We start from the raw sequence: 21753 nt of genomic DNA, 5'->3' as shown, positions 1-21753 counted from the left end.
TAATTTACAGATAACTCGCTTTACTACCAACTAGGGCAAGGGTCCAAGACCAAAGGCCTTGAGGCTAATCCGGTGAAGCCCACACATGGTCAGCTATTGCCCGGTTACGACTCCAATGAGCACTTTTAGTCTTCTCTCGCCTGGATTAATCATGTTTTGAACCTTTCCTCGGCATTCCAGCACACCTTGTTCACTTGACTACAGTCAATGAGCTTGAAAAAGTCTCGAAACATTAATGGCGTCCTTTCGTACAGAGAAATGATTGTATTAGAATATAATCCATCCACTTCTTTTATCCATCTCACTTGTTTTACACCCAATGTTAATCTTCCCCATTCCTTACACAACCCAATTTGAGAGTTATATTGTGCTATGGAAAACTCCTTTCTGGGAATTACACAAAAGTCAGGTATTTTCAATTGGCATCATGTTTGTAAGGGAATTAAAAGAGTTTTGGAATATTTCCAATCTTTATTCATTCTTGTATTAAATTTTCCAATATCATTCCAAAGAAAAACTCACAAAAATCTCAAAGAGGCAGTCTTTTAACTTTCATTACACACAGAGGAATTGACACACATGGAAGATTTCATTAGCTATACCATAATCAATGAGAGGAAAAATGAAAATCCACCATGCCACAGTCACCATGTCATGGTAGCAGGCAGCTTCATTCAACGAAGAGAACTGGGCATGAATGGAGACCTTGACAAGGAAGAGTCTAGATGATTGATAAAGAGTTCTGCCAGTAGCGAAACTGCTAGGATCAAATTCAATAAAAATTCACATCGCACTTTATTTGTTCAAATATAATGCTCACTAACCTGATTAACATACCCTCCAACAGACAGAAAAAATTCAGTAAGTGTATCATGAAACCACAACTGAGGATCTTTGATACCAAACACACATGACTAAAAGGTATATCAAATGGCCATAAAAATTAAACTAAGGAACAAATGCCCACAATTTAGCACAAATACTTAACACTGCTTTCAAAATCTCACGACTGAATAACACTAATAGAGTACAAAAACCTTAGGGCCCTAAGCAATACTCATTGTTAGTAAAGTAAAAATAATTATTAGGATGATTACTAGCCACAATATTGCATTATATCTTATGCATGATGCAGAAGTCATAATCATGGATGCCGATGATTTCCTTTCAAACTTTTTAACCAAACTACAATGGAAATATTTTAACCACATTTTATTGGCAAGAAACAAGAATATACTCTTAAATGCGATTCTAGAGCAAGATACTGGCATACAACAAGAAAGAAGTATGAGGTTATTTGTGCAAAATTGAGGTGTAATAGATAGAGAACTGATCGCATGAGTCAATGACAGCATAGTGAAATAGAACCTCTTTCACAAATTTTCAGATACATACTACTGCACTCATGAATACTTATTAAAAATATTAACATCAAGCACAACCTTTATCCCATACATCCTATAAATACAACTCACGACAATCATTATTTCTCCACTGCCAGTTTTTTTGGCTTATAAGAGAGATTTGTCGATGAAAACAAAAACACACAATGCACCAAAACAGCAAGTTTTTTTATACTTTAAAGAGGACCCCCCCATATATGCGCATGGGGATATGAATGACAATGGTTATTTCTGGCTCGATGTGGCTCACCACAAAGCAAAAGATAAGAAAAACATTAATCTATAATGAGAGACAATGGACTGAAAAGAGACTATAATAAAATTGTATCTTGTGATGGCGAGAGATGGCAGCAGTGAAATACATTCTCACATTTTAAAATATAGCATTACTCTCTCTCTCTCAAACAGATCTCACTTTGTATTTATATAATTTACACGTCAGGCATCACCCATTCAGATGCATTCACATAATCAACATCATCAACAAGATCAACATTCCATTTCATCCACTCCTGTCATGTTGGCTGAAGGCAAACGGCAAACTTGTGAAAATCTGGAAGAAAGCAGAAAACAGGATGCCATTACATACTTTGCACATGCACACTAGTTGATGATTACAATAGTGGTTGCTTCCACCATCTCCTCTCTCATACCCTCAATTAATAAATTGGTAATTGCTCATTATCATTACTCAACATGATAAGTAATGGATCATCACAATCAATCACATTAATACCTATCGCTGGATTTAATGGGCATCATGATGCCCATATCCTTACAAATTTTATCACCTATTACTGATGACTTGTGTCAGTGAATGTAAGCAATGGTCAAATGAGGATATTATCAGAGTTCAAAAACTGAATGGCCCATAAAATCATGACAATTGAATCCATCAAGTTACTCACAGCAATTATGACAAAATGTAAAACATTTATTTAAGGAGAATTGTCTTGGCCATCATTTGTCGATGAAATACATCCGTAAAGGTATCGACAATAACAGTAAATTTGATTGGCATTGAAACCAGGGCTTGTTTAGCGTTAATCTTCAATCAACAAGTACCAATGAATTGGTATTCATGGCCATCACATTTTTACAGTAATCATTTACCTGCTCACTCAAGACATGAGATGTTAAATTTGATGCTCCATCTTTCTCCCTAAGCACCAACATCTTAAACCCCTCCAAATCTACACTTATTACCTAGCTTCAAATGACCATGTTTCTGCACCACACAAAACCAAGCTCCATATTTAAGTTTTCCATAGTCTTGTATAAACATCCTTACTCAATGTCGCTGTCAAAAAATTCCCACCTTCCGAATGCTTCTTTGACTAACACAATTCTTCTTCTTATGTCCCTAATGCTTTGGTCATCTTGGTTTAAAACGCTGCCAAGGTGAGTAAACTGTTTCGCCTGCTCTGGTTTTTGCCCTCATATTTAAATGTTTCATTCAGCCTTCCTCATTATCAAAAACCTCATAACCCTGAGCCTTAAGGCATTTGCATGCATACCTACACCTATTTTGGTGTTTAAGCCATTATAATTAAACTCTACCTTCAGCAGAAATCTATTGCTTCATCTCCTGATCATTTTTTGTTCTTTAGTCCCCCACTACTTACTTTGCCAAATGTCTGTTTCAATCCCTCATCAATAACAAATGTTTCCCTGCCAGGAACACCCATAGAAATGCCCTCTAACTGATTGTATACCCTATCAACTTCTTCCTGCCAGTGATTGCCTGTTGGCATGTAGACTTGAACAAAGACTAAGTTCTTTGGTTCTGCTTTCACTTCTACTAGTAATATTCTAGCAGTTACTTGCTCTTACGTTTGTTTACAACACTTTTTCCTACCTTTTTGTTCAATACTATTCTTACCCTTTGCTTCTGCGATACATGGCTTTATAAATATTAATCCAGTAATCCATGTTCTTCCACCTAGCAGGGTTCTCAAATATCAATATTTTCTCTCTCCATTTTCTACTCTTTTTTTTTAAGGTAATCTACCGGTTAAGGTAGGTTTTTGGATGGGCACAACTACCAAACAAATATTTTATTACTCCTAACAAAACACAAAATCGATCATCCTACTCTATATCAGGTCCCTCTTCATCTCTGAGTACTTTCTTCCTCCCTTCATCCCGTCCAACATCCCTATCCTGTTCCTTCCCTTTCCTCGTTTGCCCAACATTCTCCCCTCAATCACAGTCTTCAGCATCCTACTGCCGGTCAATACCCCCTTCATCCACTTTTCCTGCCTCCATAGGATTGCTCCCAACAAACCCCTCTCTTTGCCCACCATACCAAGTACTTCCTCATTTGTTTTCTTCTCTGTCCATTTCACCTTCTCCATTCTTCTCCACACCCACATTTCAAAAGCCTCCAATCTACATCTATCCTCCTGCTTCAATGACCACGTTTCCGCACCGTACATAGCTACGCTCCAAATCAAAGTTTTTACGAGTCTTTTCTTAACATCCTTACTCAAAGTCCCCGTCATCAACTCCCTCCTCCTTGTGGAAGCCTCTTTGCCTAGCGCAATTCTTCTCCTTACGTCCCTACTACTTTGACCGTGTTGGTCCAAAACAATACCGAGATACGTAAACTGTTCTACCTGCTCTAGTTTTTGCCCTCTTATTTTAATGTTAAGCTTGGCCTTTTTCTTTCTAGAAAATCGCATAACCTTTGTTTTATTAATATTGATTCTCATCCCATACCTGTCGCACTGAATTTCCAATTCACTCAGCAATGCTTGCAGCCCCTTGGCTGACTGACAAACTAAAGCTTGGTCATCAGCAAACCTAACTGATTTTACGAATTCCCCGCCCACTTTCATTCCTACCTCCAGTTCTTTTCATGCCTCTTTGATCATTTCCTCTGCATACAGGTTGAACAGCAACGGTGATAATGGGCAACCCTGCCTTACACCCCTTCCTAACACTGCCCATCCTGACTCCCCGTTTCCCACCCGCACCTGAGCAGTCTGAGACATGTTCAGGTTGATTAGCCTCCTTTCCCTCCAATCTATTCCTATTTTCTGCAGAATACTCATTAGTTTTCCCAATTCACTCTATCAAACGCTTTTTCGAAATCTACGAAACAGGCAAATACCTCCTAGTTGTGTTCTATATTCCTCCCGATTAATGATCTCATAACTGCAATGGCATCACGCGTACCTCTCCCCTTCCTAAACACAAACTGATCATCCCCTAACTTTATGTTTACTGATTTCCTTGTGTAATTGCCCTAACATTCCTAGTCCCTATTTTGATTGGCTAGGTCCTCTTTTGAAGCCAACAAAGCTTATTTATTCAAGGTGATGCCAGTGCAAAAGATAACTACTTGCAAGGGAAATCCCTTTGTTTTACCTCATGCTCCTGGTATTGAAAATATTGAGAATTGTAGCAAAATTATTGGCAAAAAGTTTTAAATACACACAAATTACATATTCCTTACGATGCACACCAAAAAATCTGTCACATCAATTTGATATTGTACGACCCTATTGTTAAACCTTTGCCATTGAATAGTTTTTACGTTCATTCAAGAGAAGACTTGGAGTCCAAAAGATTAATTCTTACATTGAGTCAAGGAAAATCTTACTTTCAATGATTGTAAATATTCTCTCTCTTGGCAGGAGGCATGTTTACAGAAGCCTACCAGCAATGTCGCCAAGTCTTCTGACATCATGATAATTTACTTTTGTAGGCAATTATCAATAGGCATCAGAACAATTTACCAGTTCATAGCATTTGTTTAAAACCTATGAAAAATTCAATACTGGATTGATTTTTACATTTCTCCGAGGCTATTATTAAGAAATTACAAAGTGCCTTCAGTTAATTATTATTTCCTTGGAGTTGATTTGTTTAACTAATACTTCTAAAAAAACCATGCCTTCTTGCACATTTTCATATTACACCAATCTAAAGAAGCTGGAATTTAAGAAGCCGTATTTCTGTAAAAGAGGCAATGAAAAATTAAATTTTGGTGTTTTTCAATCCTGGCTATTTATATGAATTATATCCATTCAAATGGAATGTTAAACTTGGGAACAATTTAATGACACTATCTTAAATTCTTCCGATGGCAGAGGTGTCAGTGCAGGCAGAATTAAATTAAATCCTACAAAAATTTACATTAAGACAGGGAATCATGGGCAGCTCAGTGATCTATAAGAGTCACTTTATGGTAATTACAAACTTGTTTTCACCAGAAATGTCATACTTATTTCAGCTTTGCCAATTGGAAGAGTTTCCTGATCTAACTAATAAATAGTGATAATTTAAAAAAAATCATCATCAGCAGTGGAGTCAATCAGGGCATGCTGTACAGATGCAAGCAAAAATAGAATATTGGTCTTGCTGACGCCAACAGCAGACAAGTTTAGGAATTTTTGCCTTGGTCAAGGATATCCAACCAAATTGCTTTGTATGTAACTTACTGTAACCTTTATCAGGTTTTGTGCAGAGGAATATCATAAATGGCAATAAAAAAGGAATTTAATTTTCATAAAAACGTAATGGGATGCAAGAGATTACGAAAAGAATGAAAATTCATCACCAAAGATCATCACCAAACTACCTTAGTTGAAATTCCTGTGCATACTTTCAATTACAACCATAAAATAATTTTGAAACTTATTGGAGGCTCAATGGTGTGCTAAGTAAAACCATTACATCATATTTAAGCAATTTCAAATTAAAAAAGCCATAAGCAAACAAAGACTAAACTTATGCGAAATCAAATTTTGCTAAAAATAGAGAACATTCTCCACACCTGAAAAAAATACATTATTTGTCATTTATATGAGACAAAGAGGTAAATGACAGGAGGGTATGTTCAAAACCTACCCAGTGTCCATGGAATTGAGATCCAATGCCATGGTACTGTTGTTGTTGTTGTACAATGGTGGATTGAATCCGTGAGTAGGAAGGGGTGCCGTTATGTGGCTCAATGGAGCCAGTGACTGCATTGAGTCTTCATCTTCTTCCATGCCACTCATATTCTGCGATGTTTCCGCCTTGGGCGTAAATCTGTCTTCAGACCTCAGATGTTTGAATAACGATCCTGATGGTGGTTGCCAGAGTACTAGTGCCATGGATGGCTTCTCCCTTCAGTGAGGAACAATGATGCTTACTTCATTAATGCAAAAAAAAAAGATAGAAACTATTGCTCAAAAACAAAGACACACCCTATCCAACTCTACTCAAGGTGATGGATACAACCAATCACCCATGGACTGCTTATTCCTTTTGAACCATAGTTTTGGCATGAGATACTCAAGTAACATGAGATGTTTGGAGATGTTACATTAATCAACATTTACATGTATTATTACACATTACGACATCAGGTACCTGTGGATGGCATGCGGTAGGGTGTGCTAGAATATCAAGACAGTTTGAAAAATCTGAGCAAAACATTTTTCTGGATAAGTCATTTTAATTTTATGACAGTCTCCTTTCATGCTTTTACATTTCATCCACTGGTGCTCCGGTTTGTTGATCTGTTCCACATAACTTTACTTCCAAACGGGAAATATACTTCCCTGTCCAATAAATACGTGAACTGGGTCCATAAAAGCTTTATTTTGCAAAATTTAGTCTACATCGATTTTGTCCCCTTCAAAGTACTCTCCATTCATAGGCCATGCCATCTTCTTTTCCACTGTTTAAAGCACCCTTGGAAGTACTCGGCAGTTAGGCTTGTCAGTTTTTTCATAGTTTCTTGCTTTATTGTGTCTACATGTTCCCCCTGATGTCCCCTCATCACACTTTTGCAGTTTGGGAAGAGGAAAAAGTCACAGGGGGAATAAGGAGGATGGTGATTGAATTTTTTGCCAGAAACTGGCGAACAATCAATGCCGAATGTGCAGGTGCATTGTCATGGTTAAGGATCCATTCATCATGTTCAGTTAAAATAGTGTGCACTGTTTATTTTCCTAAATTCAGTTCATCAGCTATCATTCCGGCAGTTTTTCAACGATCAGTAAGGACAAGGGACCGATGATTGATGATAATTGATGATGATGTTGTCATCAACAAAGGTGGTTAAAGATCGTCCCGGCCTTGCATCATCCGTGGCATCTTGTCGGTCATCTTTAAAATGCTTAATGTACTTGAAAACGGATGTTTTCTTCAGACCATTATCACCGTAAACAACTGTCAACATTTCAGTAATTTCTTGATAACTTTTACCGGGCTTCACCCAAAAACTTGATGTTGATTCGTTGCTCCGTGATTTCATCAATTTCCATTTTTGACAAACAGTAAAAACAAGGAAAACAGAAACTAACATAACTGGCTCGACGATCCGCCAAGCACAGACAGATCATTGGGACTCAGGCAACTAGTGCCGCTAGTGGGAGGGGGGGGCTCCGGTCCGCGTCATGGCCGCCAGATTCCACCAAGTATTTCGAGTATTTATTGCCTTGAGTTTGGAATGAGCCAAATCTGGAGAATTCGGGGAATGTAGAATGAGCTGGAATCATTACTCCATCAAATTAGTCGCCACAATCACAGGAGAGTGAGTAGCTGTGTTGCCGTGATGGAAAAGGACTTTCCCGAGGGTCAATCATGGTTGTTTTTCCGACAACTCAGTTCTCATAAGGTCTAATTAACTATGCATTTTATGCACCAGGAACACTTTGACCCATTTTCAAATAGCCCATGTAGATTGTTTCTTGCAAATCCCAAAAAAAAACAGTCATTATAACTTTCCCAGCTGAAGAAATGGTCTTTATCTTCTTTGGTGTAAGCTTCCTGTTTGGGAACCCATATTTTGGACTTTCCCTTGTTCTCAGATATTTAGTGGTGTACCCATGTTTTGTGCAGACTGATCAAACGATGCACAAAGTGCTGCAGATTTTGCCGAAACACAGCTGAAAACTGGCCTTTGAACAATTTCATTTTTGGCCAACTGCTAGCAATCACGCATCCTGCAGATAGTTTTCTTGCATCCAAATGCTGGCCTTAACAGGGCATTCAGAACATTCAGCATCATTCGTGCTTATATGGCCAGCCATAAAATTATGAAAACACTTATTAAGCATTCTAATATCAAAGGAGCAGATTCGCTTAAATGTCTATCATGCTCCTCATTAGACCAGTAAAGTGAACTATCCTATTCTCTAGATTTGGCTCCCCCATTTTGAAAAATGGCCGCTAGGAAGGATATATTATTTAAACAAGAAGGCGTTCGCAGTAACAAATGCATATTTTACAGAGGCGGAATAGTCACACTATTTGGAACTGATCAACAAATTGAACTATCATTGGACAAAAAGTATAATCAAAGGACACTATGATTAAAAATTAAACTGTAAGAGTAGGTAGTAGACAAAAAAAATAAGATGGGAAAGACTGAGAATGGCATCCTTGAACATTTGGACAAAGAATGGACATACAACTACGCTCCCTCTCTCACAATTAATATCTGCATACATTAACTATAAGACATATTTTTGCAGTAATTATAAAGAGTGGAGAGCAACATAACAGGTCACTCGATGAACCATTAGGGGGGGGGGGGGAATTGGTAATTTGGCAGAGGTAGAATTATCAAGGCTTGGTATCTCTCAAGCAGCTGAACGATTAATACAAGCATCCACAACTTGAATTATACATATAAAAGAATAATACTTTTACCATATAATGGCTAAAAAATTCAATAGTCAAAAAAGAGTAACTTATTAAAGTAGATAGAAAAAAGAACACAACTCACAATTTAGACAGCAGCGATGGTGGAATAATGGGCTCGCTTTTAATACTCTTCATTTCCTCACTCAGCACTAGACGCTTCAAATTTCCATCGTCATCCTTGGGCTTGAAGCCAGAAAAATCACCCATCTGAAACATTGGTTAAATATCAAATGACGATCAGCAAGACAAAACAATTCATTGACAATGCAGTATTTATGAACACAAGACCAGCTTAGCTGAAGTTCTTCAGAAGGCAAGAAAAAATATCAAGGTTACATAAGTTTCACAAAAGAATAACCTTTTCCATCTTGAAATACATATTTAGATATACATGCGTAACACTAACATGAAAAAATTAAAAAAATTTCATTACTCAAAAATACAGAAGCAGCAAAGAAAGAAGCTGCATATGCCATATTAACAAACCTTAAGAATTATTTATTTTTAAACCATGGCTGGCTTTAACATAATTGACTTTCATTTGACTAATCACAATTTAGTTTGGTAACATATACATCAAAACCACGGTTTCCAGCACTTTAAATAAACAATGGCTAAATTATATTTAAGTATATTAAGACATACCTTGGGATCTGGAGAAAGTGATGATGGAAGTACGGTTTGATGCCCAGTAAAATTAGAGCTTATGTGCATCTCACTCAAACGAGCAGCCATTTTTTCCTCAGTGATTAACTGTTTAGTACACCTCAGGCTGAAATCATTAGTCATTTAGTTACACAAACTGTGATGGAAAACTCAATGCATTAACCACAACAAAAATAAATATTCCATAAAAAAATAGCAATTTCATAATTTAGAGTATTGCTAAAGTGACCGATGGTTTTGCTAACTCCACACAGTAAGTACACGCAAATGAAATTAAAAGGCTACCTATTGGCATATGTGTGTGCATACAAAAATGTTTTACTGATGAATTTCCTGTTTTTTTTTCAGCAGTTCAAATACTTGTTCAATGGCCAGTAGATATTGAATTTCTGATGGACTGATTGAATTTCTCCATGGAACGTTTGATCAAAAATACTGCACTTAATCATTCATTGGTCGAAGGTTGATGTGAGATGCTCTAATAGTCCAACATTTAAACTTTGTAATTCTTATTCAAATCACTTTTCCATACTGATTTGTATGGAAGACTGTTAAAACATCAATACGTGATATGTATATATGTATATATATATAAATAAATAAATAAATATATATATATATATATATATATATATATATATATATATATATATATACTCATTTATATAGAAACAGATACAAGGAAAAGGGATAGGAACACACATTAAGGACTAACACAATAGAGGTGGGGAAGGCGGAATCGAACGGATCACAAGAGGAAAAATATTTCCTTGACCGGGAGTCGAACACTGGATCTTTCCACTTGCCGGGCGGATGCTCTTAACCACTTGAGCTATTGAGGAAACGTAATTTACCCTGAGATCCGTGGGTCTAATATGTCGCCAAGCACCCCGATTCTTCAGCCAAGAGATGGCATCAGGGGGCTGTTTAACCCACCAAAGAAGAAATACACACCACACAAGAGGAAAGGTATTCGTCCTTTATGTGTGTTCCTATCCCTTTTCCTTATATCTGTTTCCATATAAATGAGTATTTATTTGCCGTTTGGTGGGATTTTGTGTTTGAATGTGTGTGTATGTATATGTATATATATATATAGTATATATAAATATATATAGTATATATAAATATATATAGTATATATAAATATATATAGTATATATAAATATATATAGTATATATAAATATATCTACATACATACGAGGGTCATCCGGAAAGTAGTACCCGTTCGTGCCGCATGAAGTGCTGACGACGCGAGTAGCCGCTGGACGAGGTCAGATAGCTTCAGTGGCTTGTCTGCCTTCTCTGAGCCAAGTTGCGTGACGCTAGCATTGCCTGTGTTGTTTCTGTGATTGTTTACAATGTTTAAAAAAATTGAGAACACCGCCAGTTGTGAAGTGAGGGCAGTGATTAAATTCCTCAATGCAAGAAACGTTCGCCCATGTGATATTCATCGCCAATTAAAGGAGGTGTATGGAGACAATGTAATGGACGAGTCGTCTGTTCGGCGGTGGTGTCGCAACTTCAACATGGGGAGGGGGAACACACACGACGATGAGCGTTCGGGGAGACCGTCTGTCATTACAGACCAACTGGTGAGCTCAGTTGACGAATTCGTGAGGAACGATCGGCGCGTCACAATTGATGACATCTGTGAGCATTTTCCCAATGTTTCTCGAACAATTGTTCATGAAATTGTTAAACACCATCTGCATTATGCAAAAATTTGTGCAAGATGGGTCCCTCGCGTATCTCAATGAGCTGGCGGCGAAGGACTATGCAGCAGGAATACAGAAACTTGTCACACGTTATGACAAATGCCTTAATTTGCTTGGAGATTATGTTGAGAAGTAGTTTAAAGTATCCTCTTTCAAATAAAATTTTTTATGTTTGTTAATATTTACTTTTGTGTCTTTATTTCACGAACGGGTACTACTTTCCGGATGACCCTCGTACATACATATATACCCACAAACCTTTTTATGCATATAAAAATATATACCTGTATACTAACTTAGGACTGTGCAGAGGGGAATACAAAATGTTCTTAAATTTGAGTGATTCCATTTTAATTCAAAAAATAGTCATTACGTTTAAATCTTTGATTCTAAAATGGTGTTTGGTATACATGAATAAAGCCTACCTTTCTAAATCCAAAGCAGTACACCATACATGTAGATCAGAAAAAAACAGCTCCCTGAGATATAGCTGACCAGATCTCAAAAACAAAGTCATTTGCGATACTTTTTCTACAAGGCAGCTGCACATGCCACCATCTTGTTATTTTACAGGAATGTCATATAAAATAAGCAAACTGCTTAGCAAGTATAATGTGGTAAAAATGTTCTCCATAATGAAGAAAATCAGAGGCATCATCCCAAAACATAAGGGACATCTCACATCACATCCTGTATATGTACAACTGAGTATATGACACCATGGGCACTCTTGGAAAATCCTACATCAGCACACAGGGAGAGCAATAGTATGCAGAATTAAAGGACATCAGAGAGCCCATGGATAAAGAACAATTCTGCCACTCCAAAGTCACTGAACATTTTTTGCCTGAACCAGGACAGCACACAGAATTTAACGAGACCATGGTGTTGGCAAAAAAAGTCAATATTTTCCTAGACTCACCAGAGAAGCAGTGGAAATAATAAAGAGTCCAAAGAACTGCAACTGAGAGGACATTTTATGCACATCTTAACATTGGAGAGGATAAATCAATCTCACCCAAGAACAACCAATCAGCATGCTCTAGAAAACCGGGACTCCAGAACAGCCAATCAGAGAGCACAAGGCCAGCCATCAAATGCTAGATTTAAGGCCAAATTTCAAAAGATTTCAAAAATCAAGCTGACTTAAAGAACTCCTAGGGCAGAACTGTGTTCACCCAAACAACCAATGAAATAGAAACGAAAAATGTATTTTTACTGCTGTGATTGCAGTGTCCAGTGTTGAGCACATATGTCTTCAGAAATGAGGTATGTAGATAAGGGTAGATGGCAGAGAACATGGTAAATATTATATTCAATAAAATTCCAGGGAGAGAGGATAGTTTGATTATTGGGCATCTCTCTATAGCCTCAGGGCTAAAAACTTTTGACCATAATCTCTCTGATGAGAAGTGGAATGCAAATAAAAAGACGTGGAATGACGTTTTTGTTATTTGAACCATTGATCAATAATTGAAATTCCCAGATGGTAAATAATTGTGTACACATATATGTAATATATTCCTTAGGGAATATACACAAACTAATTCTTCTGTAGAGTTCATGAATGTATGCACTGCGTCAGTGACTGAAAACTTGGGCACACTTGTTATAACTTGGGCCAGACGAACCCTCCCTGTGATCAGCCATACAGGTGGCCCACCAAAGTTTATAGCCTGCAAGCACAAACGAGTTGAGCACCAATTATCCAAATCATTACTTCACATTAGTACGATAAGAGAAAACAACTGCACCTGCACTTAACACTCACTAAAGCAATCTTGTTCACTTTTACTTCAGAATGATTAGAGATGCCAGAACAGTAACTTTTAACAGAGTAATCCGCTAATATGCCTCGATGGCTTAACTGACTAAAGCACTCGGATGAACATCGAGGGATCCGGGTTCGAATCCCGGTGAAGGCAAATGATTTTTACACTCTGAAATAGTTTCATGATGACATAAATAAGAGGCTAATGGCAAGGAACGTTTGGGACTATGGGAGGTCATTATCCTTGATAAGTTGATTACATGGGAAGGGGTTACGGTAAAGAGGATATGGTGATGGGACTTAGGGAGCCTCTTGCAATGACCATATAACGCAGTCTATCAACCATGGCACACTATTGTTTCAGAGCAAGTAGGTAGACATTGGTGAAAAGCACCAGTGACGCTAGTGTCTGCAGAACTTGTACCTGTCCTCAGTCTGAAATAAAAGCTAAAATCTGCAGAGATTTATTCCCTATTGATACAAGTGAAGTGAGGAAGAATAACTTACCAAAGATTATTTAAAACCACGTGAACTTAAGCAAAAGGTAAGGTACTGGAATTGGGAAGAACTTTGCATCCTATGACAGTTTGTGCATATAAACCCTCACTACTGATTTTCCTGCATTTTTTGGAAGCAAAATAAGTGAAAGTAATCAACTAGCAGTAATATTTGACAAGAGACATTTTAATGAGTTGTCAAAGCACCTTACAATCAAATATTTCAAAAGATACAAGCTAGGCTTTTACATAAAATGCCACTGAAATAAGGCTAGATTAGGTAGTCTGGGATTTATGTTGAGTAAAACCCCACCAATCCAAACTTCTTATCAACAAAACCAAGGTTAATCAAAAATTTACATTTGCTGTGTAAAATAACGTGGTATGTGCCAAAAAGGGATTCATCACCAAGACATGACAAAAGCATAACTAATGATGGGCAGAAAAGAATGAACGTGTAAACCGAAGAAGAAAAGCATAGATGAGAAAGATTGAAACATACCTATTAGGTGTACACTATAAGAAAAATGAGAGATTGTGTGAATCTGCATAATATTCATTGAGGTTATTCAAGTGATCACTTATATTTTCTGGTATATTACTGCCCTCACCATCATAATTTCACAGGCCCGTTATAACAATTCTTCCAGAGCCTAGCTTAGAGAAAATTCTATGAACTCAATACCTATCCCTGCAACCTCTGGGCTGCTCATACTCTTTCAACTTTTACCATGCACCACTTGGTGGCTGGCTGTTATCCAGATACTTTCTGCCAATCCATTGAATGATTTACACTACTCCCTAGTAGCCAATGTTTCAACCACAATTTTGACAAATACAGATAAAAGTGCTGAGATTCTTTACTTTTAATCTTGTATATTACCAACTGTTTCAAATTTTAGAATGCGAGTAAAGAGAAGGGAGAGGTAATTTTAATTGACAACAACTGGAAGGGATAAGGAGAGTAAAGAATGGTGAAATTCTTTGAAATGTTGGAGAAACTTTTAGTGCCAGGGTTTCAATTGTTTCTGACTCGGTCAGCATCAAAACTCAAACAATAAGCATAGAAAATGAAAACAGCAGAATATGTGAAACTTAATGATCCTCTTCATTTGTGGTTAATCTAGCAATGAGAAAAGTGACCTCATTTAGTGGGTCAATTATTCAAGACAAGGCAAAAAGTTATGCAGAAGAGTGTGTGGAAATTTAAATGCAAGTTATTTCTTAAGGGACAGATTGAAATATAGACATGGAATCTAACAGTTGACCATCTACGGGGAAACAGAATCTGATAACCAAAATCCAGCTGATGTTTTTAAAATAGAATTTACAGATGGCATAACAAAGAGAACACACAAGATCAAATATTCAAGGCTGCAACAGATTTTAATGCCAAAATGCTGCCCCAAAAAATCATGCTGTAAAAAAAAAGGAAAAATCTGCTTTTGGCCACGGAAAGCCAAGTAAAGAAAGAATCACCACAATTTAGTCTCTGCCCCAAAAATAAGGATCACCATGCTGATCATCTTTTTTGATTCATATGGTAATATCACAAAGTGTTTGTGCCTTATGGACAGAAAGTAAAGAGTATGCTTTTATGTTGAAATCTTCAAAAGTCTGTCGAAATGAGTGCAACGTGGGTGGAAGGATATCTTTGCCAATTGGAATCTGCACCATGACAAGAAACTGTCCCATACCGCCTTCTTCATGCAGCAGTGAGTACCTAGGTAAGCACCAGGTACCAATGCTGTCTCAGCCGCCCTGCAGCCCCAATGTAGCACCGCCAGACTTCTTTCGGTTTCCAAGAATAAAAAGGAGCAACCATTTTGAAACACTTGACAATGTCAAGACCCCATGATGATGCGCCTGAACAAGGTTTTCATTGACACCTTCCAGGAAACATAGCGTGACTGGCAGGGGTGCTGGCATCAGTGTATCAATGCACAATGGTGTTATTTAGAAAAATTTCAGTAATTGTACTTTGAGCTCCAATCACTTTTTTTCCCTAGATTCATCCCACCTATTTCTGGGACAGACCCAGCAGCATGCATCAAAGCTTCAGGGAATTCATCTCCCTTTGATGCGTAATGATAAATTAAAAAAATCTAGAGCTTTAAAAAGAATTGCTCCCAATGCACCTCCAGTTTATTACAGAAGTCAAAAAAAGGACATGATGCGTCGTTCCACTAACAATTTGTCCCTAATTTTGAAAATTATTTACAAGCCAATGGATTACCAAGAAAAGCTCTTTTACCTATGGAAATAGTCATTATTATATCTTGAAATTTTGGAAAATGGTGATATTTACACCAAATTTTTATCTCTTAATGTTATGAATTTGGTTCAGACAATCGACTGACATGCTCTAGAATGCTTAAAATGGAATTATCACAACTGACAACTGCATTGAATTATGCAAGAATGCGATTCCAATATTTGACAGACACTGTTAGACAAATTTGAATGATGTTCTTCACTGGGCTGTTTGAGCCTGGCAAAGATGAAGCACTTCAACCATTCAGATATCCTGTTATAAGTTAATTGTGAGTAATGATCCCTTACCTTCTCATGAAGTCTTTTCCAAATCTCAAGATAATTGACATGATAAGTTTGAAATTATTCAAGGGTTTTAGTAGATTGAAAAAAAAATGAAGTCAGGATTTCGGTTACTTTGGATAACCTTGCAGCAGAACTCATGACTTGCGTATCGCATATTCATGGCTAAAATCTGATGATGGAAATTCGGAATGCAAGAAATTGGTGCAAAAGAAGCAATCCCAAAAGACACCTGGGTGACCCCTTTAAGAAGAATTCAAAGCCTTGTAGGTAAAAAAGTTTATATTTACAATTCTGTGAACTCTGTTTTTGTATTGATTGAAAATGATGTGATTTACACAACTTTCAACAATTAAATTTGTTTTCGTTGTAGATTACATTATATTTTAGAGGGAATTAATGAGTCAATACCAGTGTATGTCCCGATGATTATGCTATCACAAAAAATGACTAATAGCTGTGATGTTTATTTAGCTTTATTTCTAATAGAAGCATTCTTGATGTGTTGTTTTAAGTCGTTAATTCCTGCTGCACATCCCATTTCCGGATATTTTAAATTACCCACCAATTTAAGTTGATGATAGAACCTTCCACTCTACTTGTTCCTATTGAATTATGAAAAATGTGAACCTAAAATAATATTAAAAAACACAAACACTCAAATTTAAGAGAGCTCTAATACTTTTATTTTTAGTCGTATAATTCCTAAACAAGAAAAAAGATTGAATGTATGCTGAATATTAAAAGCCCCTCGAGGAAAAATGCTAAAAAATTGGTTGATGACATTTAATAGCAGAAACATTGTCACATAATGAACTCTTTCACTACTGACTTGATATTCTATGTAAAAAAACATATCATCTCACATACCCATTCTCTCATTGAAATGCAAGCATTACAGCTACATACCTCGTGATATTATCAAAGAAAACTGCATTTCATGGAAATTTCTCAGTGTTTGGCATGGGCCACATTCTCTCGCTGACATTTTTTTACTTAATTTCTTCATTCAAAATCAGATTAGCACATCACATTGCACATACACACAACATACATAGCATTGCAATTCAAACCATAGGGATTATGAAAATTAAAACAAACCCCAATACTATTAGGTCTTGCCTTTTATATTTCGATGGACTTTCACAGAAACTCTGAAAATAATCCACTTTCTTTTCATGAGAAGCTTAGGTCTGGGCTCCCAAACTTCTTTAACTGGCAATGTGAATCAAATATTTAAAACTTTCCATGTCAGATTTGCATTCAGACAATCATGATGCATGCATGGACAGTTATTCTCACACAGCTCATATACACAGGTATTTGAAACTTGAGTTTCTGTAGTCCTGCAGAGGTTAGAAAACTCATAATAACATTCAGAGTGAAGCCACAGGCAAAAATGAATCCTCCTGGTATTGGCGAAAAAATAATTTCCGAGAATTCAAGAGGTTTTCAAATCTTAACTCCCGCCACATGGCCAACCAAACTACTATTTCAGTAGGCTCCAAACTAAGACTAATTGTAAGATTCACACAGGCTCACACTCACTTGAAATCATTGGCAGGGTCATTCACAACATCCACTCTCCCTCTTCTTTGGGTGCTTATTTTTTTTTATCAGCTGGAAATAAACACCCTTTGGGGAGACATTTTACTGAAACACATGCAGCTGGCACAGCTGACAATCTTCAAGGAGATTCAGGTAAAGATCCAATATCTGCCTCAGATAGAAATTCATTTTTTTTCACAGCACAGACAATCGAAAGGGATGACAAAAATAATGTACAAGAAAAAGGGTGTGACCTCTGCGTTAAATTTTAACTCATTAGGGGATTTTCAAAACCATGATAAAATTATTTTCAAAAATTTATTTTGTTATATTCACCACTCAATAAATTTCACTTTGGACAGCCACAACCACAAATTATGATGACAGTTATTTCTAACAGAAATTTTGTTCAAGCAATGTCTAAAACATTTCCCTGTGATTTAATTTAGACTCACATTCCAAACACTGAAGAGAGAATAGTTATTAATGCTGTAGTAACATTCTCAATCAACAACCCTCTGCTTACTGGAGGCTCTGTTAACTTATTTAATTATCTTGTCAAATTTATTTCATGGTTAACAAGACTTAATTCTTTTGGCCAAGTTCTCAGTATGAAGAAATCTTAAGATTTATCAAAAGGAAGACAAAGGAAGGGCTGCAAATGAACCACTGCACTGAATCCCCTATTCCAATGCCAGCATCAAACACACTTCCAGTCTTTCACATCATCACTCTCAAAATTCAACTACACTTTCAACTCACCTATCCAGGTCTTCATCCAGTTTTCTTTTGTTATGGGCAAAGTCTCCAAATTTGACCACTTCTGCGCCGGTTTTAACCATGCTTGCGACAGGAGTAGGTCCAGCTGTGAATCTAAAAATCATATTATAATGAATGTAGCATAGTTAACAAGTTCCAAAAAAAAAAGAACTGAATTTAGAGTCACAGTCACACATTTACCAGATGACAACACTACCTTGTCACTCAACATTCCTAAATGTATGTCATTCTTCATAGTCTTTCAACTCGGGTAATTTAAAACATATTTGGCAAAAAAAGTAACATCATTAAGCATTAGTGCACAAACATCAATTGCAGCTATTACAATAAAAGTAACTCAATATTGGAATTAGGTACCATCACAGCTTCTTGAAAAAACTTGCATCCTCTTCTCCAATTTGAGATTCAAGAATGAATCCAAAAATCTGAAGCTAAAATACCAAAATGATGGAAAAACACATCATAGTCACAGGAAGACAATGCTAAAAAAATACACTCACAACCAAAGCTTGGTCATTTGCAAAGTTGAGTGCTATATCCTCAGGCCCCCCTCTCCTTATTTCTCCATTATCATACTTAATTAAATGATTCAGAGGCAAAGAATTATTCATAATTGACTCAAAAATCAATAAGCTTTCGTAAGGGTTAACATAAGTAAATAATTTGAGCATCTCCATTAAACTTTGGCTATCACCAGAATGAAAAGTTTTCTTTGGATAGTCAGGTAAGCAATATTTGCCAAAAAGCTAAGCAAGTTTATATCTTATCAGAAAAATATGGCCAGTCGTACCATCGAAGACCGTGATGAGTATATATTATGCCTACTTTCAAAGCAAAATTAATTATGGTGTAATTTCATGGGCATACTCTAGCAGCACAAAAAAATCAGGTTTTACCACAGAAAAAAGCTATCCATCAGTGGTCCTTTTGGTTTCACAAAATAATGACCAGTACTAGACTTCATTTCAACTAGCTAAAATAATGGCAGTTTTATCTATGCTTTATTTTGGTGTATGAATGAACAGCGTATACATTGTGCTGTACCCAATTTTGTTCTCCAGTTACCTGTACTGGCATATTACAATAAATGACAATTCTATATATGATTTTGTACCATTTTTACGATATTCATTCTACAAAATGTACAATAAATGATCACAGAACATTAATATTATATTGATTCACTCAGAGGCTATCTAAATCCCCAAGTTTCCCCACTATAATATGAGGAATCTGTCGTCGTAATGACAAAAGAGCATTTTTATCAAACAAAAACAAGAAATTACAAAAATACCCAAATGTTTATAAAATAATCGCATTTTTGTCTCTTAATTGTGTTATGTACTAAGCTATTCCTGATCAGAAAATTTAAGCTCCTATTTCAAAAATATACTATGGGATTAATATTGTGTATTGTTTGGAATAACCACATTATCTATCTCATCGCGATGAATTCAAAAATTATCCATAAAACCATCTCAGATAATATCTTTTGGTCAAATCCTTCTCATTTAAGTCGGGCAAGAATTGGACCAATAGAAGCCAAATGTTGACTGGCCAGAAGCAATGGCTCAACTAACTTATCACCGCAAATCAACTTAAAATCATGGTTAAGATAATTCCGAGGAATGAAATGTAAGTGATGTTGCTTAGAAATGACTTTTGAAGGGTAGTTCGTGAAGAGTAAATATGTGGTTGAACACCACAATCTAATTTACGGACATATAATTTTCCAAAATTTGATTCAAGCACTCTGACAACAGATATCCACATATATAACGTTCAATCCATAGTTTAGTTTTTAAAAACAGTTAAGAACCTAAAAATAAATACAATTAGCATACCTGACAACAGCGGGCTGATTGGCCATCGGTATTCCCCAGGGCATGCTAGCTGGTGGTATTTGTAACCATCCAGAAGCTCCATCACCTCCATGGTTCAGAATTTGAGGAATAACCGGAAAACTCATACTTCCAAAGAATGGCGATCTAGTTGTCTCCATGAATATGCTGTGCGATGTACTTTGATGAAATCTGAAAGATGACAGAAACGCTATCTGGTGCTGCGAAAATGCCTCCACACAACAATATAGAACACCAAAAGAAAATAAGTTTATAGTGATCAGTAAAAATTTGTTTCGTGATGAACCGTTGTCTTAATGAAAAGTTTTAAGCCACCGGTAAACACAAATATTGCTAAGCAACGAAACAACAACGTTTATACAAATAACATCTAGAGCTTGGTTCAACACGAGGCGAAACATACATCAAAGCACAGGGTATTAATTGAAATATCAAAGTCAAATAGTAATCGCATGCACCATGGTAGGTCAAAACATACTATGGTAACAAGAATGAAATCTTCCCGTGTCTAGTGTCAAAATTACTTGCGAGTACCCCCTAATACACAATCGGTGTGTAGGGAAGGTAATAAAAATGTAACTTAACCAAATATTCCAGAACAATAACTCAAGTTCTGACTATGTGTTTGTTTAATAAACCTAACTTGTGATTATTATAATTACTAATCTAATAAAATTAAAAATAATGCCGATGTGAAAACGCTCCAATAATATCCTTCAATAGAGAAAAAATTTCTGAAAAGCGACAGATGAGCCAAATAAAGTAATACAAGTAAAAAATGAAACAACTACGTGACCAATCAAAACATCATTAGATATACAAAAACAGCTAATTTGAGAATTTAAAGATTCAATTTCTTAAGTTGGTATAATTGGTCAAAACATAGTACGTATATATACATTATTGAATTTCCATGTACAGAATGTTGTCAGCGAAAACACTTATGAGCATAAAATTATACGGATGGAGATTTACTTAAGATGCAATGCGTTAATGTTTCCGAGAAACGATGGTGATATCGCTTATAACGCGTCAAAACATTCGTGCAAGTATGGGACGCCATCCATTTAAACGATTGTAAACATTAGATTAGTTACCTTAATTCGCCTCTCACTGAGATCAAACATATGATTAAGGGCAATTAAACGCCACTTTTTACATTTAGTAGAATAAAATAAAGTGGTTATAAGAAGACTTTCAACTGTATCAAACTCAATCTTTAATTAAATACGAACTGAAACACCTTGATTACACCTCAGCCAGGTTCTCTTGCCATACACTGACACCATAATACTTGAGCGTGG

General features: G+C 36.4%; 1 protein-coding gene across 2 annotated transcripts; it reads right to left on the bottom strand.

Annotated features, from left to right (window-relative positions):
- Nucleotides 1–461: 461 nt before the first annotated feature.
- On the bottom strand, nucleotides 462–21714 carry LOC139694204 (uncharacterized). 2 transcript variants are annotated; one of them, XM_071592647.1, is made up of 7 exons: nucleotides 21547–21714; nucleotides 20432–20620; nucleotides 18570–18680; nucleotides 9696–9822; nucleotides 9133–9257; nucleotides 6261–6521; nucleotides 462–1956 (listed from the first exon to the last, which is right to left on the bottom strand). In XM_071592647.1, the coding sequence occupies exons 2-7, from the start codon at nucleotides 20587–20589 to the stop codon at nucleotides 1893–1895; spliced, it is 846 nt and encodes a 281-aa protein (XP_071448748.1). In that variant the 5' UTR covers nucleotides 20590–20620; nucleotides 21547–21714; the 3' UTR covers nucleotides 462–1892. The 2 variants fall into 2 exon arrangements, with proteins under 2 accessions (XP_071448748.1, XP_071448749.1); XM_071592648.1 differs by lacking the exons at nucleotides 20432–20620; nucleotides 21547–21714 and adding an exon at nucleotides 18784–19065.
- Nucleotides 21715–21753: the final 39 nt, after the last annotated feature.

The sequence above is a fragment of the Hetaerina americana genome, unplaced genomic scaffold, assembly GCF_022747635.1.
Source record: "Hetaerina americana unplaced genomic scaffold, ioHetAmer1.1.p SCAF_5, whole genome shotgun sequence".
Lineage (NCBI taxonomy): Eukaryota > Metazoa > Arthropoda > Insecta > Odonata > Calopterygidae > Hetaerina > Hetaerina americana.
This window is presented reverse-complemented; position numbering and strand designations above follow the sequence as displayed.

Excerpts from the sequence above, each read along its gene's own strand:
- LOC139694204 (XM_071592647.1), bottom strand. The coding sequence starts at position 20,589 with ATGGAGACAACTAGATCGCCATTCTTTGGAAGTATGAGTTTTCCGGTT. Across the intron at positions 6,522-9,132 it reads CCATCGCTGCTGTCTAAATT|GGAGAAGCCATCCATGGCAC; the intron begins GTGAGTTGTGTT and ends TCCTCACTGAAG. Across the intron at positions 1,957-6,260 it reads CTCAATTCCATGGACACTGG|ATTTTCACAAGTTTGCCGTT; the intron begins GTAGGTTTTGAA and ends GCTTTCTTCCAG.